We start from the raw sequence: 27749 nt of genomic DNA, 5'->3' as shown, positions 1-27749 counted from the left end.
CTCAGGTCACATATTTAAGAGTGTTGTGGTTACATATGTTCCATCGTATATAGGTAATAACTAAAACATTAAATGAAGCTATGTTTTCAAGGCTTGAATGATACATTTGGCATCAAATAACACTCATGTTAAACTTTGAAGCTGCTCAGTTACGGTCAATGTGATAACCCGATCTATGCCTGTAAGGTATTATCAACAACTTTCGAATGCACTTGTAATCGCCATGTTGCGTATATGAGCCAAACCTTCATGCTGACGTTATCGGATTATCGGGCGCTTCCTTTGGATACCATTGGCTTAATAACAAGTTACCGTCTGGGAGCGTAAAACATATATATAAGGCGTGTCGGACAAACCAATTACGTCAATCAGTACTGTACATACATTATATACCACTAGTTCAAACCATTTATTATTTCATATGGTGAGAGATACAGACTGATAAACGGGAAATTTACCTACAGGGTGACCCTTGTATTGCAGAAAAGCCAAGCAAGTAATGGTACAGCAATCACAGTATAAGGTGTCATTTACAGATATTTGGATTATTACCACGAAAAAGTGCATGGCAATAGTTTCAACAGCTTTAGAAAAGTTTGCCAAATCAATACTGACATTAGATTCTTCATAACCATCATTTAGGATCCGATTTTCTGTCAAAATACCATATGCATCTTCCAAATGTTATATATCAATTTATTTATGTGTCAGTTCAGGTACGTAATGTGTATTTCATTATCATATTGTGAGGCGCTAAATATACAGGTGAGGAACATCAAACGTCCCATGAAATACATGCACCTTATCCCTCTATAAATTGTAAATATAGTTGCTGACTTTTCAGTTTCATGTGGGTTGTGAGTCTTCACTAAATGTTAAGTCCAAAAACATCTCTACACTTTAGTGTCAGCCAACTTCTTCTAATATTTCGATCAAATGATAATATCCCTAACGTCGGAATATATAGAATCTGAGCGTGATCTTGAAATCGCTCAGTTACCATAGAGTAAAATATTTAGAAGTTAATAAAGTGAAATATAAATAGCTACAAAGAGAAAAGTAATTTTACGTGTTATTGGTGGTTATGATGGACACGTAACTTGAAAATTGCAAGGTTTTTACCAAACCTAAAATTCTTAAGAGAGGCGGGCGGTCGGGTAGCCTAGTGGTTAAAGCGTTCGCTCGTCACGCCGAAGACCCGGGTTCGATTCCCGACATGGGTACAATGTGTGAAGCCCATTTCTGGTGTCCCCCGCCGTGATATTGCTGGAATATTGCTAAAAGCGGCGTAAAACCATACTCACTCACTCACTCACTTAAGAGAGGCGGATAAAGACAATGAAATAAACTTTCCATATTCATATTAAGAATTTGTGTCAAACAAACACTCGATTGTATAATTCCGACCATATCATGAGTTTGTTTCCATTAATCGCCATCAAGTAGTGATAATACCAGCTGTTGGCGAAAAGGCGAGCGTATCCGCCTCCGCTATTTTCCCGGTTGCACCCCGTCACAAACACATGCAAAACCAAGTCAATTGTTCACCCGAAAAAAAACCAAGGGAACAAGTTAAAAAAGGGAACTGTATCAAGCATCATTTGGTCACTGATGAGTCAAATTTGGAAATGTCATCCACATGTCTACCACAAAACGTTTTAAAAGCTTTATGTCGTAACTAAGAACACTCTTTGAAATCACCGTGGAAAGAGCTTGCTCGAGTGTACCTCAAAAGTTGTGAAATGTAGACAGTTGGGAACCATTTTTCTTGGCTCACGACATATAAACGCCTTATTTCTTTTGAACAAATACATGATCATCGAGATTTTTCTGTATCCTCTTATTCCAAAGGTGTTCAATTATATAATGGAAATGCGTTTCAAGCTTATTACGAGCATAACTGTTTCACACAATAACAAATAAGTTATCCTTGTGAAGACTACGGTATTGTTAATGTTTTTGGGTGTTTTTGTTTAACGCCGCACTCAGCAATATTCCAGCTATATGACGGCGGTTATTGTTAATGCCTGGCCCTTCCATACACTATAAGGATTCCTCGCTAGGATTTGTAAACGTTTTGTCCCTGTTTGTTTATGAAATTGTCCCACAAAACAAGATGGACATTTAAACGTAGTGTCCACACAGGTGTGCTACGTAAGGCGGCGTCTTTGATGTAGGTGTAAAGTTTTGACAGGTAAGTGAGTACACGCTCACCTGGTGGAGGCTACTTTAATGTACCGCTACCTCGTCGACGACTGCTACCGTTTTAATTAGATAAACAAAGATATAGTTCTTATTGCTGTGAAAACAATCAAGATGTTTCAACTTAAACAGCATGGCGGCTATACATGAAGAAAGAATTCCTGATTATTAACAACACAGACGTTGGAGCAATGAGTGGGTGGTGTATGGTGGTTGACTTAAAAGAAGCCCGATGGTCATGGTACGGGTATAAAGTCGAAAACTTCCATCCTTGAGTCATCAGTCATAGAGCTGCCCTAATCGAAACCAGCAAGACTCGTCACCGAGATCATCTTCACATTTCGAGCATTTTCTCTTTTAAAAGTATTCTATACAATTACCACACTATAATGAAAGTGAAGAGCCCCGAAACCAAGCCAAGCAAGTGTACCGTCAACAAGACAATCGTTCCGGCAAGGAACAGAATCAAGTACTCTGCTAGTCAGGTAAACATTTAATTGCTCGAAACGTGAATAGGAAGAAAACATAAACTATTGTTATTTCAAAAGTAAATCGAAATACAAAGTTAACACGTTTTCATCTCCGCTATCCATATCCACAGTTGAGGCAACTGGAGAAGGTATTCGTGTCCTCTCAGTATCCTGACAGCTCCATCTTGGAGGATCTCTCCAACACCATCAACATCGACGTAGAGAGACTATCGGTAAGTAAATCCTCTTTATTACACCTAACAGAAGTTCTCGAAAGAGATAATTGATCACACAATACACAATATCATAGTGATATAAAACTCTCTTTCTTGTCCTTTTAAATGTACATAGGACCCATGAAATGTACTGAAGGGAAATTCTAACTTTTACTGCTTTATTCAGTTTATATGGTACATAGTTTGGACTTAAAGAATTGTTGTATATTTCATTTCATAATCTTTTCAACCCATATAAAAGACCCTGATTTCATGAAATGTCTCGATAATAATGACCTCTTTCTGCCATACAGATCTGGTTCCAGAACCGCCGTTCCAAGTTCAAGCGTCAGTCTAAAGGTGCTCACGTGAACTGGATGAGACAGCAACTGTATCAACAAGGAACGTCACGGTCACGTGACGTAACGGCTACGGACGAGTGTCACGTGCTCACACCACCAACGACTTCCAAGAAAGATGACGTGAAAGACAAACCCAAATCAAAGTAAGTACACACCAAGTTAGTTACACAGGCGCGTAGTGGGCTCTTATTAGCTTCAACACAATGGCATGTCTGTCTCGGACTAACAACAATCTCTTCTCTTCTTCAGCCTCCACTACCTACCCAGCACTGGACCCGGCTGCTCCTCAGTGACGGACTACGACCCCGTCTACAACCCCCTGATGTACCCATCATCACACAACGTCTACAGCGCACTCAGTGACGCAGTATCCTGTACACGGCCTACCCAGAATACTCTCCACTACCCACATCTGATGACAGAAACATCCTTCCAAGTCACACCATGCCCGCAACAGTGGACAGAGTATTCCAACCAGTCCAACTTCAGCTCTCCCGGAACTCCATACTACCAGAATTATCTACCCCACTTCAACTTCCTAAGCGATCAGATGACATTTCCCCAGATAGGCGTCTAGAACTTTCGGGAATGTATTAGTGGTCAGATGAAGAACGAGGGCGTAATTTGTGCAATATGCACTGCAGTCCAATGTTGAACTCATCTTGGGCCTGCTTTGTTACTATTAATGTATATATTGTTGTGTTTACGTTATGGATTGCAACTGTCATTTGAAGAGGACTGTGTAAATGTTTCTGAGATAATAAACATTATCTGAAAACTATCATTTCATGTTCTTATGCAGCACGCATTTTCCCACTTTCATGTAAACCACGATTACAAATATCTTACTAACAAAGGATCCTAAACAGGCGAATCTTGGATTCGAACACATGATTGGTGGATGTTGGTTGGACTTAGAGACAAACCTCTTCACAGTTCAAATGAATCTGCTTGAAGGAAACTTTTATTGTGAAATTTAACCTTCTTTAGGTTGTGTGATATGAAATATAAAGCATTGTATAAATCATTTTTTTAGCAAAGCCACCCTCACAGATATAGATCCTCACCTTCTTCGAAACATGTGTGTTGCAACTGCGACAGATATCCTGCTTTGCTCAGGTCACATATTTAAGAGTGTTGTGGTTACATATGTTCCATCGTATATAGGTAATAACTAAAACATTAAATGAAGCTATGTTTTCAAGGCTTGAATGATACATTTGGCATCAAATAACACTCGTGTTAAACTTTGAAGCTGCTCAGTTACGGTCAATGTGATAACCCGATCTATGCCTGTAAGGTATTATCAACAACTTTCGAATGCACTTGTAATCGCCATGTTGCGTATATGAGCCAAACCTTCATGCTGACGTTATCGGATTATCGGGCGCTTCCTTTGGATACCATTGGCTTAATAACAAGTTACCGTCTGGGAGCGTAAAACATATATATAAGGCGTGTCGGACAAACCAATTACGTCAATCAGTACTGTACATACATTATATACCACTAGTTCAAACCATTCATTATTTCATATGGTGAGAGATACAGACTGATAAACGGGAAATTTACCTATAGGGTGACCCTTGTATTGCAGAAAAGCCAAGCAAGTAATGGTACAGCAATCACAGTATAAGGTGTCATTTACAGATATTTGGCTTATTACCACGAAAAAGTACATGGCAATAGTTTCAACAGCTTTAGAAAAGTTTGCCAAATCAATACTGACATTAAATTCTTCATAACCATCATTAAGGATCCGATTTTCTGTCAAAATACCATATGCATCTTCCAAATGTTATATATCAATTTATTTATGTGTCAGTTTAGGTACGTAATGTGTATTTCATTATCATATTGTGAGGCGCTAAATATACAGGTGAGGAACATCAAACGTCCCATGAAATACTTGCACCTTATCCCTCTATAAATTGTAAATATAGTTGCTGACTTTTCAGTTTCATGTGGGTTGTGAGTCTTCACTAAATATTAACTCCAAAAACATCTCTACACTTTAGTGTCAGCCAACTTCTAATATTTCGATCAAATGATAATATCCCTAACGTCGGAATATATAGAATCTGAGCGTGATCTTGAAATCGCTCAGTTAGCATAGAGTAAAATATTTAGAAGTTAATAAAGTGAAATATAAATAGCTACAAAGAGAAAAGTAATTTTACGTGTTATTGGTGGTTATGATGGACACGTAACTTGAAAATTGCAAGGATTTTACCAAACCTAAAATTCTTAAGAGAGGCGGGCGGTCGGGTAGCCTAGTGGTTAAAGCGTTCGCTCGTCACGCCGAAGACCCGGGTTCGATTCCCGACATGGGTACAATGTGTGAAGCCCATTTCTGGTGTCCCCCGCCGTGATATTGCTGGAATATTGCTAAAAGCGGCGTAAAACCATACTCACTCACTCACTCACTTAAGAGAGGCGGATAAAGACAATGAAATAAACTTTCCATATTCATATTAAGAATTTGTGTCAAACAAACACTCGATTGTATAATTCCGACCATATCATGAGTTTGTTTCCATTAATCGCCATCAAGTAGTGATAATACCAGCTGTTGGCGAAAAGGCGAGCGTATCCGCCTCCGCTATTTTCCCGGTTGCACCCCGTCACAAACACATGCAAAACCAAGTCAATTGTTCACCCGAAAAAAAACCAAGGGAACAAGTTAAAAAAGGGAACTGTATCAAGCATCATTTGGTCACTGATGAGTCAAATTTGGAAATGTCATCCACATGTCTACCACAAAACGTTTTAAAAGCTTTATGTTGTAACTAAGAACACTCTTTGAAATCACCGTGGAAAGAGCTTGCTCGAGTGTACCTCAAAAGTTGTGAAATGTAGACAGTTGGGAACCATTTTTCTTGGCTCACGACATATAAACGCCTTATTTCTTTTGAACAAATACATGATCATCGAGATTTTTCTATATCCTCTTATTCCAAAGGTGTTCAATTTTATAATGGATATGCGTTTCAAGCTTATTACGAGCATAACTGTTTCACACAATAACAAATAAGTTATCCTTGTGAAGACTACGGTATTGTTAATGTTTTTGGGTGTTTTTGTTTAACGCCGCACTCAGCAATATTCCAGCTATATGACGGCGGTTATTGTTAATGCCTGGCCCTTCCATACACTATAAGGATTCCTCGCTAGGATTTGTAAACGTTTTGTCCCTGTTTGTTTATGAAATTGTCCCACAAAACAAGATGGACATTTAAACGTAGTGTCCACACAGGTGTGCTACGTAAGGCGGCGTCTTTGATGTAGGTGTAAAGTTTTGACAGGTAAGTGAGTACACGCTCACCTGGTGGAGGCTACTTTAATGTACCGCTACCTCGTCGACGACTGCTACCGTTTTAATTAGGTAAACAAAGATATAGTTCTTATTGCTGTGAAAACAATCAAGATGTTTCAACTTAAACAGCATGGCGGCTATACATGAAGAAAGAATTCCTGATTATTAACAACACAGACGTGGGAGTAATGAGTGGGTGGTGTATGGTGGTTGACTTAAAAGAAGCCCGATGGTCATGGTACGGGTATAAAGTCGAAAACTTCCATCCTTGAGTCATCAGTCATAGAGCTGCCCTAATCGAAACCAGCAAGACTTGTCACCGAGATCATCTTCACATTTCGAGCATTTTCTCTTTTAAAAGTATTCTATACAATTACCACACTATAATGAAAGTGAAGAGCCCCGAAACCAAGCCAAGCAAGTGTACCGTCAACAAGACAATCGTTCCGGCAAGGAATAGAATCAAATACTCTGCTAGTCAGGTAAACATTTAATTGCTCGAAACGTGAATAGGAAGAAAACATAAACTATTGTTATTTCAAAAGTAAATCGAAATACAAATTTAACACGTTTTCATCTCCGCTATTCATATCCACAGTTGAGGCAACTGGAGAAGGTATTCGTGTCCTCTCAGTATCCTGACAGCTCCATCTTGGAGGATCTCTCCAACACCATCAACATCGACGTAGAGAGACTATCGGTAAGTAAATCCTCTTTATTACACCTAACAGAAGTTCTCGAAAGAGATAATTGATCACACAATACACAATATCATAGTGATATAAAACTCTCTTTCTTGTCCTTTTAAATGTACATAGGACCCATGAAATGTACTGAAGGGAAATTCTAACTTTTACTGCTTTATTCAGTTTATATGGTACATAGTTTGGACTTAAAGAATTGTTGTATATTTCATTTCATAATCTTTTCAACCCATATAAAAGACCCTGATTTCATGAAATGTCTCTATAATAATGACCTCTTTCTGCCATACAGATCTGGTTCCAGAACCGCCGTTCCAAGTTCAAGCGTCAGTCTAAAGGTGCTCACGTGAACTGGATGAGACAGCAACTGTATCAACAAGGAACGTCACGGTCACGTGACGTAACGGCTACGGACGAGTGTCACGTGCTCACACCACCAACGACTTCCAAGAAAGATGACGTGAAAGACAAACCCAAATCAAAGTAAGTACACACCAAGTTAGTTACACAGGCGCGTAGTGGGCTGTTATTAGCTTCAACACAATGGCATGTCTGTCTCGGACTAACAACAATCTCTTCTCTTCTTCAGCCTCCACTACCTACCCAGCACTGGACCCGGCTGCTCCTCAGTGACGGACTACGACCCCGTCTACAACCCCCTGATGTACCCATCATCACACAACGTCTACAGCGCACTCAGTGACGCAGTATCCTGTACACGGCCTACCCAGAATACTCTCCACTACCCACATCTGATGACAGAAACATCCTTCCAAGTCACACCATGCCCGCAACAGTGGACAGAGTATTCCAACCAGTCCAACTTCAGCTCTCCCGGAACTCCATACTACCAGAATTATCTACCCCACTTCAACTTCCTAAGCGATCAGATGACATTTCCCCAGATAGGCGTCTAGAACTTTCGGGAATGTATTAGTGGTCAGATGAAGAACGAGGGCGTAATTTGTGCAATATGCACTGCAGTCCAATGTTGAACTCATCTTGGGCCTGATTTGTTACTATTAATGTATATATTGTTGTGTTTACGTTATGGATTGCAACTGTCATTTGAAGAGGACTGTGTAAATGTTTCTGAGATAATAAACATTATCTGAAAACTATCATTTCATGTTCTTATGCAGCACGCATTTTCCCACTTTCATGTAAACCACGATTACAAATATCTTACTAACAAAGGATCCTAAACAGGCGAATCTTGGATTCGAACACATGATTGGTGGATGTTGGTTGGACTAAGAGACAAACCTCTTCACAGTTCAAATGAATCTGCTTGAAGGAAACTTTTATTGTGAAATTTAACCGTCTTTAGGTTGTGTGATATGAAATATAAAGCATTGTATAAATCATTTTTTTAGCAAAGCCACCCTCACAGATATAGATCCTCACCTTCTTCGAAACATGTGTGTTGCAACTGCGACAGATATCCTGCTTTGCTCAGGTCACATATTTAAGAGTGTTGTGGTTACATATGTTCCATCGTATATAGGTAATAACTAAAACATTAAATGAAGCTATGTTTTCAAGGCTTGAATGATACATTTGGCATCAAATAACACTCATGTTAAACTTTGAAGCTGCTCAGTTACGGTCAATGTGATAACCCGATCTATGCCTGTAAGGTATTATCAACAACTTTCGAATGCACTTGTAATCGCCATGTTGCGTATATGAGCCAAACCTTCATGCTGACGTTATCGGATTATCGGGCGCTTCCTTTGGATACCATTGGCTTAATAACAAGTTACCGTCTGGGAGCGTAAAACATACATATAAGGCGTGTCGGACAAACCAATTACGTCAATCAGTACTGTACATACATTATATACCACTAGTTCAAACCATTCATTATTTCATATGGTGAGAGATACAGACTGATAAACGGGAAATTTACCTACAGGGTGACCCTTGTATTGCAGAAAAGCCAAGCAAGTAATGGTACAGCAATCACAGTATAAGGTGTCATTTACAGATATTTGGATTATTACCACGAAAAAGTACATGGCAATAGTTTCAACAGCTTTAGAAAAGTTTGCCAAATCAATACTGACATTAAATTCTTCATAACCATCATTTAGGATCCGATTTTCTGTCAAAATACCATATGCATCTTCCAAATGTTATATATCAATTTATTTATGTGTCAGTTCAGGTACGTAATGTGTATTTCATTATCATATTGTGAGGCGCTAAATATACAGGTGAGGAACATCAAACGTCCCATGAAATACTTGCACCTTATCCCTCTATAAATTGTAAACATAGTTGCTGACTTTTCAGTTTCATGTGGGTTGTGAGTCTTCACTAAATGTTAAGTCCAAAAACATCTCTACACTTTAGTGTCAGCCAACTTCTTCTAATATTTCGATCAAATGATAATATCCCTAACGTCGGAATATATAGAATCTGAGCGTGATCTTGAAATCGCTCAGTTAGCATAGAGTAAAATATTTAGAAGTTAATAAAGTGAAATATAAATAGCTACAAAGAGAAAAGTAATTTTACGTGTTATTGGTGGTTATGATGGACACGTAACTTGAAAATTGCAAGGATTTTACCAAACCTAAAATTCTTAAGAGAGGCGGGCGGTCGGGTAGCCTAGTGGTTAAAGCGTTCGCTCGTCACGCCGAAGACCCGGGTTCGATTCCCGACATGGGTACAATGTGTGAAGCCCATTTCTGGTGTCCCCCGCCGTGATATTGCTGGAATATTGCTAAAAGCGGCGTAAAACCATACTCACTCACTCACTCACTTAAGAGAGGCGGATAAAGACAATGAAATAAACTTTCCATATTCATATTAAGAATTTGTGTCAAACAAACACTCGATTGTATAATTCCGACCATATCATGAGTTTGTTTCCATTAATCGCCATCAAGTAGTGATAATACCAGCTGTTGGCGAAAAGGCGAGCGTATCCGCCTCCGCTATTTTCCCGGTTGCACCCCGTCACAAACACATGCAAAACCAAGTCAATTGTTCACCCGAAAAAAAACCAAGGGAACAAGTTAAAAAAGGGAACTGTATCAAGCATCATTTGGTCACTGATGAGTCAAATTTGGAAATGTCATCCACATGTCTACCACAAAACGTTTTAAAAGCTTTATGTCGTAACTAAGAACACTCTTTGAAATCACCGTGGAAAGAGCTTGCTCGAGTGTACCTCAAAAGTTGTGAAATGTAGACAGTTGGGAACCATTTTTCTTGGCTCACGACATATAAACGCCTTATTTCTTTTGAACAAATACATGATCATCGAGATTTTTCTGTATCCTCTTATTCCAAAGGTGTTCAATTATATAATGGAAATGCGTTTCAAGCTTATTACGAGCATAACTGTTTCACACAATAACAAATAAGTTATCCTTGTGAAGACTACGGTATTGTTAATGTTTTTGGGTGTTTTTGTTTAACGCCGCACTCAGCAATATTCCAGCTATATGACGGCGGTTATTGTTAATGCCTGGCCCTTCCATACACTATAAGGATTCCTCGCTAGGATTTGTAAACGTTTTGTCCCTGTTTGTTTATGAAATTGTCCCACAAAACAAGATGGACATTTAAACGTAGTGTCCACACAGGTGTGCTACGTAAGGCGGCGTCTTTGATGTAGGTGTAAAGTTTTGACAGGTAAGTGAGTACACGCTCACCTGGTGGAGGCTACTTTAATGTACCGCTACCTCGTCGACGACTGCTACCGTTTTAATTAGATAAACAAAGATATAGTTCTTATTGCTGTGAAAACAATCAAGATGTTTCAACTTAAACAGCATGGCGGCTATACATGAAGAAAGAATTCCTGATTATTAACAACACAGACGTGGGAGTAATGAGTATGGTGGTTGACTTAAAAGAAGCCCGATGGTCATGGTACGGGTATAAAGTCGAAAACTTCCATCCTTGAGTCATCAGTCATAGAGCTGCCCTAATCGAAACCAGCAAGACTCGTCACCGAGATCATCTTCACATTTCGAGCATTTTCTCTTTTAAAAGTATTCTATACAATTACCACACTATAATGAAAGTGAAGAGCCCCGAAACCAAGCCAAGCAAGTGTACCGTCAACAAGACAATCGTTCCGGCAAGGAACAGAATCAAGTACTCTGCTAGTCAGGTAAACATTTAATTGCTCGAAACGTGAATAGGAAGAAAACATAAACTATTGTTATTTCAAAAGTAAATCGAAATACAAAGTTAACACGTTTTCATCTCCGCTATCCATATCCACAGTTGAGGCAACTGGAGAAGGTATTCGTGTCCTCTCAGTATCCTGACAGCTCCATCTTGGAGGATCTCTCCAACACCATCAACATCGACGTAGAGAGACTATCGGTAAGTAAATCCTCTTTATTACACCTAACAGAAGTTCTCGAAAGAGATAATTGATCACACAATACACAATATCATAGTGATATAAAACTCTCTTTCTTGTCCTTTTAAATGTACATAGGACCCATGAAATGTACTGAAGGGAAATTCTAACTTTTACTGCTTTATTCAGTTTATATGGTACATAGTTTGGACTTAAAGAATTGTTGTATATTTCATTTCATAATCTTTTCAACCCATATAAAAGACCCTGATTTCATGAAATGTCTCGATAATAATGACCTCTTTCTGCCATACAGATCTGGTTCCAGAACCGCCGTTCCAAGTTCAAGCGTCAGTCTAAAGGTGCTCACGTGAACTGGATGAGACAGCAACTGTATCAACAAGGAACGTCACGGTCACGTGACGTAACGGCTACGGACGAGTGTCACGTGCTCACACCTCCAACGACTTCCAAGAAAGATGACGTGAAAGACAAACCCAAATCAAAGTAAGTACACACCAAGTTAGTTACACAGGCGCGTAGTGGGCTCTTATTAGCTTCAACACAATGGCATGTCTGTCTCGGACTAACAACAATCTCTTCTCTTCTTCAGCCTCCACTACCTACCCAGCACTGGACCCGGCTGCTCCTCAGTGACGGACTACGACCCCGTCTACAACCCCCTGATGTACCCATCATCACACAACGTCTACAGCGCACTCAGTGACGCAGTATCCTGTACACGGCCTACCCAGAATACTCTCCACTACCCACATCTGATGACGGAAACATCCTTCCAAGTCACACCATGCCCGCAACAGTGGACAGAGTATTCCAACCAGTCCAACTTCAGCTCTCCCGGAACTCCATACTACCAGAATTATCTACCCCACTTCAACTTCCTAAGCGATCAGATGACATTTCCCCAGATAGGCGTCTAGAACTTTCGGAATGTATTAGTGGTCAGATGAAGAACGAGGGCGTAATTTGTGCAATATGCACTGCAGTCCAATGTTGAACTCATCTTGGGCCTGCTTTGTTACTATTAATGTATATATTGTTGTGTTTACGTTATGGATTGCAACTGTCATTTGAAGAGGACTGTGTAAATGTTTCTGAGATAATAAACATTATCTGAAAACTATCATTTCATGTTCTTATGCAGCACGCATTTTCCCACTTTCATGTAAACCACGATTACAAATATCTTACTAACAAAGGATCCTAAACAGGCGAATCTTGGATTCGAACACATGATTGGTGGATGTTGGTTGGACTAAGAGACAAACCTCTTCACAGTTCAAATGAATCTGCTTGAAGGAAACTTTTATTGTGAAATTTAACCGTCTTTAGGTTGTGTGATATGAAATATAAAGCATTGTATAAATCATTTTTAGCAAAGCCACCCTCACAGATATAGATCCTCACCTTCTTCGAAACATGTGTGTTGCAACTGCGATAGATATCCTGCTTTGCTCAGGTCACATATTTAAGAGTGTTGTGGTTACATATGTTCCATCGTATATAGGTAATAACTAAAACATTAAATGAAGCTATGTTTTCAAGGCTTGAATGATACATTTGGCATCAAATAACACTCATGTTAAACTTTGAAGCTGCTCAGTTACGGTCAATGTGATAACCCGATCTATGCCTGTAAGGTATTATCAACAACTTTCGAATGCACTTGTAATCGCCATGTTGCGTATATGAGCCAAACCTTCATGCTGACGTTATCGGATTATCGGGCGCTTCCTTTGGATACCATTGGCTTAATAACAAGTTACCGTCTGGGAGCGTAAAACATATATATAAGGCGTGTCGGACAAACCAATTACGTCAATCAGTACTGTACATACATTATATACCACTAGTTCAAACCATTTATTATTTCATATGGTGAGAGATACAGACTGATAAACGGGAAATTTACCTACAGGGTGACCCTTGTATTGCAGAAAAGCCAAGCAAGTAATGGTACAGCAATCACAGTATAAGGTGTCATTTACAGATATTTGGATTATTACCACGAAAAAGTGCATGGCAATAGTTTCAACAGCTTTAGAAAAGTTTGCCAAATCAATACTGACATTAGATTCTTCATAACCATCATTTAGGATCCGATTTTCTGTCAAAATACCATATGCATCTTCCAAATGTTATATATCAATTTATTTATGTGTCAGTTCAGGTACGTAATGTGTATTTCATTAACATATTGTGAGGCGCTAAATATACAGGTGAGGAACATCAAACGTCCCATGAAATACATGCACCTTATCCCTCTATAAATTGTAAATATAGTTGCTGACTTTTCAGTTTCATGTGGGTTGTGAGTCTTCACTAAATGTTAAGTCCAAAAACATCTCTACACTTTAGTGTCAGCCAACTTCTTCTAATATTTCGATCAAATGATAATATCCCTAACGTCGGAATATATAGAATCTGAGCGTGATCTTGAAATCGCTCAGTTACCATAGAGTAAAATATTTAGAAGTTAATAAAGTGAAATATAAATAGCTACAAAGAGAAAAGTAATTTTACGTGTTATTGGTGGTTATGATGGACACGTAACTTGAAAATTGCAAGGTTTTTACCAAACCTAAAATTCTTAAGAGAGGCGGGCGGTCGGGTAGCCTAGTGGTTAAAGCGTTCGCTCGTCACGCCGAAGACCCGGGTTCGATTCCCGACATGGGTACAATGTGTGAAGCCCATTTCTGGTGTCCCCCGCCGTGATATTGCTGGAATATTGCTAAAAGCGGCGTAAAACCATACTCACTCACTCACTCACTTAAGAGAGGCGGATAAAGACAATGAAATAAACTTTCCATATTCATATTAAGAATTTGTGTCAAACAAACACTCGATTGTATAATTCCGACCATATCATGAGTTTGTTTCCATTAATCGCCATCAAGTAGTGATAATACCAGCTGTTGGCGAAAAGGCGAGCGTATCCGCCTCCGCTATTTTCCCGGTTGCACCCCGTCACAAACACATGCAAAACCAAGTCAATTGTTCACCCGAAAAAAAACCAAGGGAACAAGTTAAAAAAGGGAACTGTATCAAGCATCATTTGGTCACTGATGAGTCAAATTTGGAAATGTCATCCACATGTCTACCACAAAACGTTTTAAAAGCTTTATGTCGTAACTAAGAACACTCTTTGAAATCACCGTGGAAAGAGCTTGCTCGAGTGTACCTCAAAAGTTGTGAAATGTAGACAGTTGGGAACCATTTTTCTTGGCTCACGACATATAAACGCCTTATTTCTTTTGAACAAATACATGATCATCGAGATTTTTCTGTATCCTCTTATTCCAAAGGTGTTCAATTATATAATGGAAATGCGTTTCAAGCTTATTACGAGCATAACTGTTTCACACAATAACAAATAAGTTATCCTTGTGAAGACTACGGTATTGTTAATGTTTTTGGGTGTTTTTGTTTAACGCCGCACTCAGCAATATTCCAGCTATATGACGGCGGTTATTGTTAATGCCTGGCCCTTCCATACACTATAAGGATTCCTCGCTAGGATTTGTAAACGTTTTGTCCCTGTTTGTTTATGAAATTGTCCCACAAAACAAGATGGACATTTAAACGTAGTGTCCACACAGGTGTGCTACGTAAGGCGGCGTCTTTGATGTAGGTGTAAAGTTTTGACAGGTAAGTGAGTACACGCTCACCTGGTGGAGGCTACTTTAATGTACCGCTACCTCGTCGACGACTGCTACCGTTTTAATTAGATAAACAAAGATATAGTTCTTATTGCTGTGAAAACAATCAAGATGTTTCAACTTAAACAGCATGGCGGCTATACATGAAGAAAGAATTCCTGATTATTAACAACACAGACGTGGGAGCAATGAGTGGGTGGTGTATGGTGGTTGACTTAAAAGAAGCCCGATGGTCATGGTACGGGTATAAAGTCGAAAACTTCCATCCTTGAGTCATCAGTCATAGAGCTGCCCTAATCGAAACCAGCAAGACTCGTCACCGAGATCATCTTCACATTTCGAGCATTTTCTCTTTTAAAAGTATTCTATACAATTACCACACTATAATGAAAGTGAAGAGCCCCGAAACCAAGCCAAGCAAGTGTACCGTCAACAAGACAATCGTTCCGGCAAGGAACAGAATCAAGTACTCTGCTAGTAAGGTAAACATTTAATTGCTCGAAACGTGAATAGGAAGAAAACATAAACTATTGTTATTTCAAAAGTAAATCGAAATACAAAGTTAACACGTTTTCATCTCCGCTATCCATATCCACAGTTGAGGCAACTGGAGAAGGTATTCGTGTCCTCTCAGTATCCTGACAGCTCCATCTTGGAGGATCTCTCCAACACCATCAACATCGACGTAGAGAGACTATCGGTAAGTAAATCCTCTTTATTACACCTAACAGAAGTTCTCGAAAGAGATAATTGATCACACAATACACAATATCATAGTGATATAAAACTCTCTTTCTTGTCCTTTTAAATGTACATAGGACCCATGAAATGTACTGAAGGGAAATTCTAACTTTTACTGCTTTATTCAGTTTATATGGTACATAGTTTGGACTTAAAGAATTGTTGTATATTTCATTTCATAATCTTTTCAACCCATATAAAAGACCCTGATTTCATGAAATGTCTCGATAATAATGACCTCTTTCTGCCATACAGATCTGGTTCCAGAACCGCCGTTCCAAGTTCAAGCGTCAGTCTAAAGGTGCTCACGTGAACTGGATGAGACAGCAACTGTATCAACAAGGAACGTCACGGTCACGTGACGTAACGGCTACGGACGAGTGTCACGTGCTCACACCACCAACGACTTCCAAGAAAGATGACGTGAAAGACAAACCCAAATCAAAGTAAGTACACACCAAGTTAGTTACACAGGCGCGTAGTGGGCTGTTATTAGCTTCAACACAATGGCATGTCTGTCTCGGACTAACAACAATCTCTTCTCTTCTTCAGCCTCCACTACCTACCCAGCACTGGACCCGGCTGCTCCTCAGTGACGGACTACGACCCCGTCTACAACCCCCTGATGTACCCATCATCACACAACGTCTACAGCGCACTCAGTGACGCAGTATCCTGTACACGGCCTACCCAGAATACTCTCCACTACCCACATCTGATGACAGAAACATCCTTCCAAGTCACACCATGCCCGCAACAGTGGACAGAGTATTCCAACCAGTCCAACTTCAGCTCTCCCGGAACTCCATACTACCAGAATTATCTACCCCACTTCAACTTCCTAAGCGATCAGATGACATTTCCCCAGATAGGCGTCTAGAACTTTCGGGAATGTATTAGTGGTCAGATGAAGAACGAGGGCGTAATTTGTGCAATATGCACTGCAGTCCAATGTTGAACTCATCTTGGGCCTGCTTTGTTACTATTAATGTATATATTGTTGTGTTTACGTTATGGATTGCAACTGTCATTTGAAGAGGACTGTGTAAATGTTTCTGAGATAATAAACATTATCTGAAAACTATCATTTCATGTTCTTATGCAGCACGCATTTTCCCACTTTCATGTAAACCACGATTACAAATATCTTACTAACAAAGGATCCTAAACAGGCGAATCTTGGATTCGAACACATGATTGGTGGATGTTGGTTGGACTTAGAGACAAACCTCTTCACAGTTCAAATGAATCTGCTTGAAGGAAACTTTTATTGTGAAATTTAACCTTCTTTAGGTTGTGTGATATGAAATATAAAGCATTGTATAAATCATTTTTTTAGCAAAGCCACCCTCACAGATATAGATCCTCACCTTCTTCGAAACATGTGTGTTGCAACTGCGACAGATATCCTGCTTTGCTCAGGTCACATATTTAAGAGTGTTGTGGTTACATATGTTCCATCGTATATAGGTAATAACTAAAACATTAAATGAAGCTATGTTTTCAAGGCTTGAATGATACATTTGGCATCAAATAACACTCATGTTAAACTTTGAAGCTGCTCAGTTACGGTCAATGTGATAACCCGATCTATGCCTGTAAGGTATTATCAACAACTTTCGAATGCACTTGTAATCGCCATGTTGCGTATATGAGCCAAACCTTCATGCTGACGTTATCGGATTATCGGGCGCTTCCTTTGGATACCATTGGCTTAATAACAAGTTACCGTCTGGGAGCGTAAAACATATATATAAGGCGTGTCGGACAAACCAATTACGTCAATCAGTACTGTACATACATTATATACCACTAGTTCAAACCATTCATTATTTCATATGGTGAGAGATACAGACTGATAAACGGGAAATTTACCTACAGGGTGACCCTTGTATTGCAGAAAAGCCAAGCAAGTAATGGTACAGCAATCACAGTATAAGGTGTCATTTACAGATATTTGGATTATTACCACGAAAAAGTACATGGCAATAGTTTCAACAGCTTTAGAAAAGTTTGCCAAATCAATACTGACATTAAATTCTTCATAACCATCATTTAGGATCCGATTTTCTGTCAAAATACCATATGCATCTTCCAAATGTTATATATCAATTTATTTATGTGTCAGTTTAGGTACGTAATGTGTATTTCATTATCATATTGTGAGGCGCTAAATATACAGGTGAGGAACATCAAACGTCCCATGAAATACTTGCACCTTATCCCTCTATAAATTGTAAATATAGTTGCTGACTTTTCAGTTTCATGTGGGTTGTGAGTCTTCACTAAATGTTAACTCCAAAAACATCTCTACACTTTAGTGTCAGCCAACTTCTTCTAATATTTCGATCAAATGATAATATCCCTAACGTCGGAATATATAGAATCTGAGCGTGATCTTGAAATCGCTCAGTTAGCATAGAGTAAAATATTTAGAAGTTAATAAAGTGAAATATAAATAGCTACAAAGAGAAAAGTAATTTTACGTGTTATTGGTGGTTATGATGGACACGTAACTTGAAAATTGCAAGGATTTTACCAAACCTAAAATTCTTAAGAGAGGCGGGCGGTCGGGTAGCCTAGTGGTTAAAGCGTTCGCTCGTCACGCCGAAGACCCGGGTTCGATTCCCGACATGGGTACAATGTGTGAAGCCCATTTCTGGTGTCCCCCGCCGTGATATTGCTGGAATATTGCTAAAAGCGGCGTAAAACCATACTCACTCACTCACTCACTTAAGAGAGGCGGATAAAGACAATGAAATAAACTTTCCATATTCATATTAAGAATTTGTGTCAAACAAACACTCGATTGTATAATTCCGACCATATCATGAGTTTGTTTCCATTAATCGCCATCAAGTAGTGATAATACCAGCTGTTGGCGAAAAGGCGAGCGTATCCGCCTCCGCTATTTTCCCGGTTGCACCCCGTCACAAACACATGCAAAACCAAGTCAATTGTTCACCCGAAAAAAAAACAAGGGAACAAGTTAAAAAAGGGAACTGTATCAAGCATCATTTGGTCACTGATGAGTCAAATTTGGAAATGTCATCCACATGTCTACCACAAAACGTTTTAAAAGCTTTATGTTGTAACTAAGAACACTCTTTGAAATCACCGTGGAAAGAGCTTGCTCGAGTGTACCTCAAAAGTTGTGAAATGTAGACAGTTGGGAACCATTTTTCTTGGCTCACGACATATAAACGCCTTATTTCTTTTGAACAAATACATGATCATCGAGATTTTTCTGTATCCTCTTATTCCAAAGGTGTTCAATTTTATAATGGAAATGCGTTTCAAGCTTATTACGAGCATAACTGTTTCACACAATAACAAATAAGTTATCCTTGTGAAGACTACGGTATTGTTAATGTTTTTGGGGTTTTTTGTTTAACGCCGCACTCAGCAATATTCCAGCTATATGACGGCGGTTATTGTTAATGCCTGGCCCTTCCATACACTATAAGGATTCCTCGCTAGGATTTGTAAACGTTTTGTCCCTGTTTGTTTATGAAATTGTCCCACAAAACAAGATGGACATTTAAACGTAGTGTCCACACAGGTGTGCTACGTAAGGCGGCGTCTTTGATGTAGGTGTAAAGTTTTGACAGGTAAGTGAGTACACGCTCACCTGGTGGAGGCTACTTTAATGTACCGCTACCTCGTCGACGACTGCTACCGTTTTAATTAGGTAAACAAAGATATAGTTCTTATTGCTGTGAAAACAATCAAGATGTTTCAACTTAAACAGCATGGCGGCTATACATGAAGAAAGAATTCCTGATTATTAACAACACAGACGTGGGAGTAATGAGTGGGTGGTGTATGGTGGTTGACTTAAAAGAAGCCCGATGGTCATGGTACGGGTATAAAGTCGAAAACTTCCATCCTTGAGTCATCAGTCATAGAGCTGCCCTAATCGAAACCAGCAAGACTTGTCACCGAGATCATCTTCACAGTTCGAGCATTTTCTCTTTTAAAAGTATTCTATACAATTACCCCACTATAATGAAAGTGAAGAGCCCCGAAACCAAGCCAAGCAAGTGTACCGTCAACAAGACAATCGTTCCGGCAAGGAACAGAATCAAGTACTCTGCTAGTCAGGTAAACATTTAATTGCTCGAAACGTGAATAGGAAGAAAACATAAACTATTGTTATTTCAAAAGTAAATCGAAATACAAAGTTAACACGTTTTCATCTCCGCTATCCATATCCACAGTTGAGGCAACTGGAGAAGGTATTCGTGTCCTCTCAGTATCCTGACAGCTCCATCTTGGAGGATCTCTCCAACACCATCAACATCGACGTAGAGAGACTATCGGTAAGTAAATCCTCTTTATTACACCTAACAGAAGTTCTCGAGAGAGATAATTGATCACACAATACACAATATCATAGTGATATAAAACTCTCTTTCTTGTCCTTTTAAATGTACATAGGACCCATGAAATGTACTGAAGGGAAATTCTAACTTTTACTGCTTTATTCAGTTTATATGGTACATAGTTTGGACTTAAAGAATTGTTGTATATTTCATTTCATAATCTTTTCAACCCATATAAAAGACCCTGATTTCATGAAATGTCTCGATAATAATGACCTCTTTCTGCCATACAGATCTGGTTCCAGAACCGCCGTTCCAAGTTCAAGCGTCAGTCTAAAGGTGCTCACGTGAACTGGATGAGACAGCAACTGTATCAACAAGGAACGTCACGGTCACGTGACGTAACGGCTACGGACGAGTGTCACGTGCTCACACCACCAACGACTTCCAAGAAAGATGACGTGAAAGACAAACCCAAATCAAAGTAAGTACACACCAAGTTAGTTACACAGGCGCGTAGTGGGCTCTTATTAGCTTCAACACAATGGCATGTCTGTCTCGGACTAACAACAATCTCTTCTCTTCTTCAGCCTCCACTACCTACCCAGCACTGGACCCGGCTGCTCCTCAGTGACGGACTACGACCCCGTCTACAACCCCCTGATGTACCCATCATCACACAACGTCTACAGCGCACTCAGTGACGCAGTATCCTGTACACGGCCTACCCAGAATACTCTCCACTACCCACATCTGATGACGGAAACATCCTTCCAAGTCACACCATGCCCGCAACAGTGGACAGAGTATTCCAACCAGTCCAACTTCAGCTCTCCCGGAACTCCATACTACCAGAATTATCTACCCCACTTCAACTTCCTAAGCGATCAGATGACATTTCCCCAGATAGGCGTCTAGAACTTTCGGGAATGTATTAGTGGTCAGATGAAGAACGAGGGCGTAATTTGTGCAATATGCACTGCAGTCCAATGTTGAACTCATCTTGGGCCTGCTTTGTTACTATTAATGTATATATTGTTGTGTTTACGTTATGGATTGCAACTGTCATTTGAAGAGGACTGTGTAAATGTTTCTGAGATAATAAACATTATCTGAAAACTATCATTTCATGTTCTTATGCAGCACGCATTTTCCCACTTTCATGTAAACCACGATTACAAATATCTTACTAACAAAGGATCCTAAACAGGCGAATCTTGGATTGGAACACATGATTGGTGGATGTTGGTTGGACTAAGAGACAAACCTCTTCACAGTTCAAATGAATCTGCTTGAAGGAAACTTTTATTGTGAAATTTAACCGTCTTTAGGTTGTGTGATATGAAATATAAAGCATCGTATAAATCATTTTTAGCAAAGCCACCCTCACAGATATAGATCCTCAACTTCTTCGAAACATGTGTGTTGCAACTGCGACAGATATCCTGCTTTGCTCAGGTCACATATTTAAGAGTGTTGTGGTTACATATGTTCCATCGTATATAGGTAATAACTAAAACATTAAATGAAGCTATGTTTTCAAGGCTTGAATGATACATTTGGCATCAAATAACACTCATGTTAAACTTTGAAGCTGCTCAGTTACGGTCAATGTGATAACCCGATCTATGCCTGTAAGGTATTATCAACAACTTTCGAATGCACTTGTAATCGCCATGTTGCGTATATGAGCCAAATCTTCATGCTGACGTTATCGCATTATCGGGCGCTTCCTTTGGATACCATTGGCTGAATAACAAGTTACCGTCTGGGAGCGTAAAACATATATATAAGGCGTGTCGGACAAACCAATTACGTCAATCAGTACTGTACATACATTATATACCACTAGTTCAAACCATTCATCATTTCATATGGTGAGAGATACAGACTGATAAACGGGAAATTTACCTATAGGGTGACCCTTGTATTGCAGAAAAGCCAAGCAAGTAATGGTACAGCAAGCACAGTATAAGGTGTCATTTACAGATATTTGGATTATTACCACGAAAAAGTACATGGCAATAGTTTCAACAGCTTTAGAAAAGTTTGCCAAATCAATACTGACATTAAATTCTTCATAACCATCATTAAGGATCCGATTTTCTGTCAAAATACCATATGCATCTTCCAAATGTTATATATCAATTTATTTATGTGTCAGTTTAGGTACGTAATGTGTATTTCATTATCATATTGTGAGGCGCTAAATATACAGGTGAGGAACATCAAACGTCCCATGAAATACTTGCACCTTATCCCTCTAAAAATTGTAAATATAGTTGCTGACTTTTCAGTTTCATGTGGGTTGTGAGTCTTCACTAAATGTTAAGTCCAAAAACATCTCTACACTTTAGTGTCAGCCAACTTCTTCTAATATTTCGATCAAATGATAATATCCCTAACGTCGGAATATATAGAATCTGAGCGTGATCTTGAAATCGCTCAGTTAGCATAGAGTAAAATATTTAGAAGTTAATAAAGTGAAATATAAATAGCTACAAAGAGAAAAGTAATTTTACGTGTTATTGGTGGTTATGATGGACACGTAACTTGAAAACTGCAAGGTTTTTACCCAACCTAAAATTCTTAAGAGAGGCGGGCGGTCGGGTAGCCCAGTGGTTAAAGCGTTCGCTCGTCACGCCGAAGACCCGGGTTCGATTCCCGACATGGGTACAATGTGTGAAGCCCATTTCTGGTGTCCCCCGCCGTGATATTGCTGGAATATTGCTAAAAGCGGCGTAAAACCATACTCACTCACTCACTCACTTAAGAGAGGCGGATAAAGACAATAAAATAAACTTTCCATATTCATATTAAGAATTTGTGTCAAACACACACTCGATTGTATAATTCCGACCATATCATGAGTTTGTTTCCATTAATCGACATCAAGTAGTGATGATACCAGATGTTGGCGAAAAGGCGAGCGTATCCGCCTCCGCTATTTTCCCGGTTGCACCCCGTCACAAACACATGCAAAACCAAGTCAATTGTTCACCCGAAAAAAAACCAAGGGAACAAGTTAAAAAAGGGAACTGTATCAAGCATCATTTGGTCACTGATGAGTCAAATTTGGAAATGTCATCCACATGTCTACCACAAAACGTTTTAAAAGCTTTATGTCGTAACTAAGAACACTCTTTGAAATCATCGTGGAAAGAGCTTGCTCGAGTGTACCTCAAAAGTTGTGAAATGTAGACAGTTGGGAACCATTTTTCTTGGCTCACGACATATAAACGCCTTATTTCTTTTGAACAAATACATGATCATCGAGATTTTTCTGTATCCTCTTATTCCAAAGGTGTTCAATTATATAATGGATATGCGTTTCAAGCTTATTACGAGCATAACTGTTTCACACAATAACAAATAAGTTATCCTTGTGAAGACTACGGTATGGTTAATGTTTTTGGTTTTTTTTGTTTAACGCCGCACTCAGCAATATTCCAGCTATGTGACGGCGGTTATTGTTAATGCCTGGCCCTTCCATACACTATAAGGATTCCTCGCTAGGATTTGTAAACGTTTTGTCCCTGTTTGTTTATGAAATTGTCCCACAAAACAAGATGGACATTTAAACGTAGTGTCCACACAGGTGTGCTACGTAAGGCGGCGTCTTTGATGTAGGTGTAAAGTTTTGACAGGTAAGTGAGTACACGCTCACCTGGTGGAGGCTACTTTAATGTACCGCTACCTCGTCGACGACTGCTACCGTTTTAATTAGGTAAACAAAGATATAGTTCTTATTGCTGTGAAAACAATCAAGATGTTTCAACTTAAACAGCATGGCGGCTATACATGAAGAAAGAATTCCTGATTATTAACAACACAGACGTGGGAGTAATGAGTGGGTGGTGTATGGTGGTTGACTTAAAAGAAGCCCGATGGTCATGGTACGGGTATAAAGTCGAAAACTTCCATCCTTGAGTCATCAGTCATAGAGCTGCCCTAATCGAAACCAGCAAGACTTGTCACCGAGATTATCTTCACATTTCGAGCATTTTCTCTTTTAAAAGTATTCTATACAATTACCCCACTATAATGAAAGTGAAGAGCCCCGAAACCAAGCCAAGCAAGTGTACCGTCAACAAGACAATCGTTCCGGCAAGGAACAGAATCAAGTACTCTGCTAGTCAGGTAAACATTTAATTGCTCGAAACGTGAATAGGAAGAAAACATAAACTATTGTTATTTCAAAAGTAAATCGAAATACAAAGTTAACACGTTTTCATCTCCGCTATCCATATCCACAGTTGAGGCAACTGGAGAAGGTATTCGTGTCCTCTCAGTATCCTGACAGCTCCATCTTGGAGGATCTCTCCAACACCATCAACATCGACGTAGAGAGACTATCGGTAAGTAAATCCTCTTTATTACACCTAACAGAAGTTCTCGAAAGAGATAATTGATCACACAATACACAATATCATAGTGATATAAAACCCTCTTTCTTGTCCTTTTAAATGTACATAGGACCCATGAAATGTACTGAAGGGAAATTCTAACTTTTACTGCTTTATTCAGTTTATATGGTACATAGTTTGGACTTAAAGAATTGTTGTATATTTCATTTCATAATCTTTTCAACCCATATAAAAGACCCTGATTTCATGAAATGTCTCGATAATAATGACCTCTTTCTGCCATACAGATCTGGTTCCAGAACCGCCGTTCCAAGTTCAAGCGTCAGTCTAAAGGTGCTCGCGTGAACTGGATGAGACAGCAACTGTATCAACAAGGAACGTCACGGTCACGTGACGTAACGGCTACGGACGAGTGTCACGTGCTCACACCACCAACGACTTCCAAGAAAGATGACGTGAAAGACAAACCCAAATCAAAGTAAGTACACACCAAGTTAGTTACACAGGCGCGCATTTTGGCTCTTATTAGCTTCAACACAATAGCATGTCTGTCTCGGACTAACAACAATCTATTCTCTTCTTCAGCCTCCACTACCTACCCAGCACTGGACCCGGCTGCTCCTCAGTGACGGACTACGACCCCGTCTACAACCCCCTGATGTACCCATCATCACACAACGTCTACAGCGCACTCGGTGACGCAGTATCCTGTACTTGGCCTACCCAGAATACTCTCCACTACCCACATCTGATGACGGAAACATCCTTCCAAGTCACACCATGCCCGCAACAGTGGACAGAGTATTCCAACCAGTCCAACTTCAGATCTCCCGAAACTCCATACTACCAGAATTATCTACCCCACTTCAACTTCCTAAGCGATCAGATGACTTTTCCCCAGATAGGCGTCTAGAAGTTTCGGGAATGTATTAGTGGTCAGATGAAGAACGAGGGCGTAATTTGTGCAATATGCACTGCAGTCCAATGTTGAACTCATCTTGGGCCTGCTTTGTTACTATTATTGTATATATTGTTGTGTTTACATTATGGATTGCAACTGTCATTTGAAGACGACTGTGTAAATGTTTCTGAGATAATAAACATTATCTGAAAACTATCATTTCATGTTCTTATGCAGCACGCATTTTCCCACTTTCATGTAAACCACGATTACAAATATCTTACTGATAAACAAAGGATCCTAAACAGGCGAATCTTGGATTGGAACACATGATTGGTGGATGTTGGTTGGACTAAGAGACAAACCTCTTCACAGTTCAAATGAATCTGCTTGAAGGAAACTTTTATTGTGACGTTTAACCGTTCTTTAGGTTGTGTGATATGAAATATAAAGGATTGTCAGCTAAGCTAGCCTCACAGATATAGGGGCGATGGAGTAGCCTCGTGGTTAAAACGTTCGCACATCACACTGAAGACCCGGGTTCGATTGCCCACATTGTGTGAAGCCCATTTCTGGGCTAACCTCCATGGAAACGTGTGTTGCAACTGCGAAAGATATCCTGCTTTGCTGAGATATAGAAATCCAATTCTCAGTCATTCATTTATTGTCAATTGTCAAAAATACCACTTGTGAAGGTAACATCCTCAAACCAAGTCACAACATACGTCACATGTGAAATCTCAATGAAATGTGCATGAAATGATGTAGGGGTTGTTAAGCATGAATTGATGGGTATCTTTCTTGGTCCAAATGAAGTAACACTTGCTATATCATTCTTTAGGTTGTGTGATATGAAATATAAATCATTGTATAAATCATTTTTTAGCATAGCTACCCTCACAGATATAGATCCTCACCTTCTTCGAAACATGTGTGTTGCAACTGCGACAGATATCCTGCTTTGCTCAGCTCACATATTTTAGAGTATTGTGGTTACATATGTTCCATCGTATATAGGTAAGAACTAAAACAATGAATGTAGCTATGTTTTCAAGGCTTGAATGATACATTTGGCATCAAATAACACTTTGAAGCTACTCAGTTACGGTCAATGAAGACCATGCTGGATATCGTAAATTAAGTGCTATCACTTCTCAATAATCACTTCCATGTTTTCGACTTCTCAAAAGTGTTCGATACTGATCAGACTTTTCAACACTAAAGGGAGTCTGGATTCGTGGCGATAGTAATGTCGATGGTCAACTGTTTAAGTCCTTCCATAACATGTACCACGTTTGTCGCCCAGTGACCAAAGATAAGGAAACTTTATTTGTGAAAACGTTGTCAGACATGGTGAACCTGTCCCACCCATGCTCTTCACTTACATCTTGCAACTGTCTCGGCATTAGTTCTGTAATCAAGGTCGTTTTGTCTTTTTCCAAAAATTATACCAAACAAATATGATCATGACACTTTTCTACATTAGTATACGCTTTGTGTTTACCAACTGATTTACAATTCCAACTATCGCATCTCAACGGAGCTGAATCCCTAACAACTATAAACAAATCCCAAAAATCACTGGATTTATTTCGAGGCTTAGAAAAGAGGACATAAAGCCAACGATCTATGGAGAAACAATACGTATCGCTGCTTTGCGTTTTTGAGTGAAATAATATGTTGATGTTGTTGCTGAACACCACATCACCCGTCCAACAAGACTCCAGTTCCTCCGTCCAGATCACATACAACAACATCAAGCCACCAGATACGGTGTCTTTGCCTCTAAATTCTAAGTCAACATGATCCTGAAACAAACGGAAGCCATTCGCATAAAAAAATAACAGCCGTCCATCAAACAAAGACCAACTTACGGAAGCCATTCACATCAAAAGATACCAGCCGTCCATCACACAAAGACCAACTAACGGAAGCTATCCTCATCAAGAGATATCAGCCGTCCATCACACAAAGACCAACTAACGGAAGTTATTCACATCAAAAGATACCAGGCGTTCATCAAACAAAGACCAACTAACGGAAGCTATTCACATCAAAAGATATTAGCCGTCCATTAAAAGAGAGCAACTAACGGAAGCTATTCACACCAAAAGACACCAGCCGTCCATCAAACAA

At 39.5% G+C, this 27749-nt stretch overlaps 4 protein-coding genes and 1 long non-coding RNA gene across 5 annotated transcripts; all 5 read left to right on the top strand.

Annotated features, from left to right (window-relative positions):
* The first annotated feature begins 2591 nt into the window (after positions 1-2591).
* LOC124124372 (homeobox protein OTX1 B-like) lies at positions 2592-3864 on the top strand. Its single transcript, XM_048403343.1, has 4 exons — positions 2592-2687; positions 2804-2905; positions 3202-3392; positions 3499-3864. Exons 1-4 carry the CDS (start codon positions 2592-2594, stop codon positions 3824-3826), a joined length of 717 nt encoding a protein of 238 aa, XP_048259300.1. The 3' UTR covers positions 3827-3864.
* A 3087-nt stretch (positions 3865-6951) lies between these two features.
* Positions 6952-8224, top strand: LOC124124373 (homeobox protein OTX1 B-like). The gene is made up of 4 exons (XM_046487515.2): positions 6952-7047; positions 7164-7265; positions 7562-7752; positions 7859-8224. Exons 1-4 carry the CDS (start codon positions 6952-6954, stop codon positions 8184-8186), a joined length of 717 nt encoding a protein of 238 aa, XP_046343471.2. The 3' UTR covers positions 8187-8224.
* Positions 8225-11320: 3096 nt separating this feature from the next.
* On the top strand, positions 11321-11983 carry LOC125384348. The gene is made up of 3 exons (XR_007223236.1): positions 11321-11401; positions 11518-11619; positions 11916-11983. It is a non-coding gene; the product is annotated as an uncharacterized LOC125384348 (long non-coding RNA).
* Positions 11984-15665: 3682 nt separating this feature from the next.
* Positions 15666-16938, top strand: LOC125384337 (homeobox protein OTX1 B-like). Its single transcript, XM_048403341.1, has 4 exons — positions 15666-15761; positions 15878-15979; positions 16276-16466; positions 16573-16938. The coding sequence occupies exons 1-4, from the start codon at positions 15666-15668 to the stop codon at positions 16898-16900; spliced, it is 717 nt and encodes a 238-aa protein (XP_048259298.1). The 3' UTR covers positions 16901-16938.
* A 3090-nt stretch (positions 16939-20028) lies between these two features.
* On the top strand, positions 20029-21301 carry LOC125384336 (homeobox protein OTX1 B-like). The gene is made up of 4 exons (XM_048403340.1): positions 20029-20124; positions 20241-20342; positions 20639-20829; positions 20936-21301. Exons 1-4 carry the CDS (start codon positions 20029-20031, stop codon positions 21261-21263), a joined length of 717 nt encoding a protein of 238 aa, XP_048259297.1. The 3' UTR covers positions 21264-21301.
* Positions 21302-27749: the final 6448 nt, after the last annotated feature.

The sequence above is a fragment of the Haliotis rufescens genome, unplaced genomic scaffold (assembly GCF_023055435.1).
Source record: "Haliotis rufescens isolate VD_foot unplaced genomic scaffold, xgHalRufe1.0.p SCAF_3, whole genome shotgun sequence".
NCBI lineage: Eukaryota > Metazoa > Mollusca > Gastropoda > Lepetellida > Haliotidae > Haliotis > Haliotis rufescens.
The sequence above is the reverse complement of the archived record's forward strand: the minus strand, read 5'-3'. Positions and strand labels throughout refer to the sequence as shown.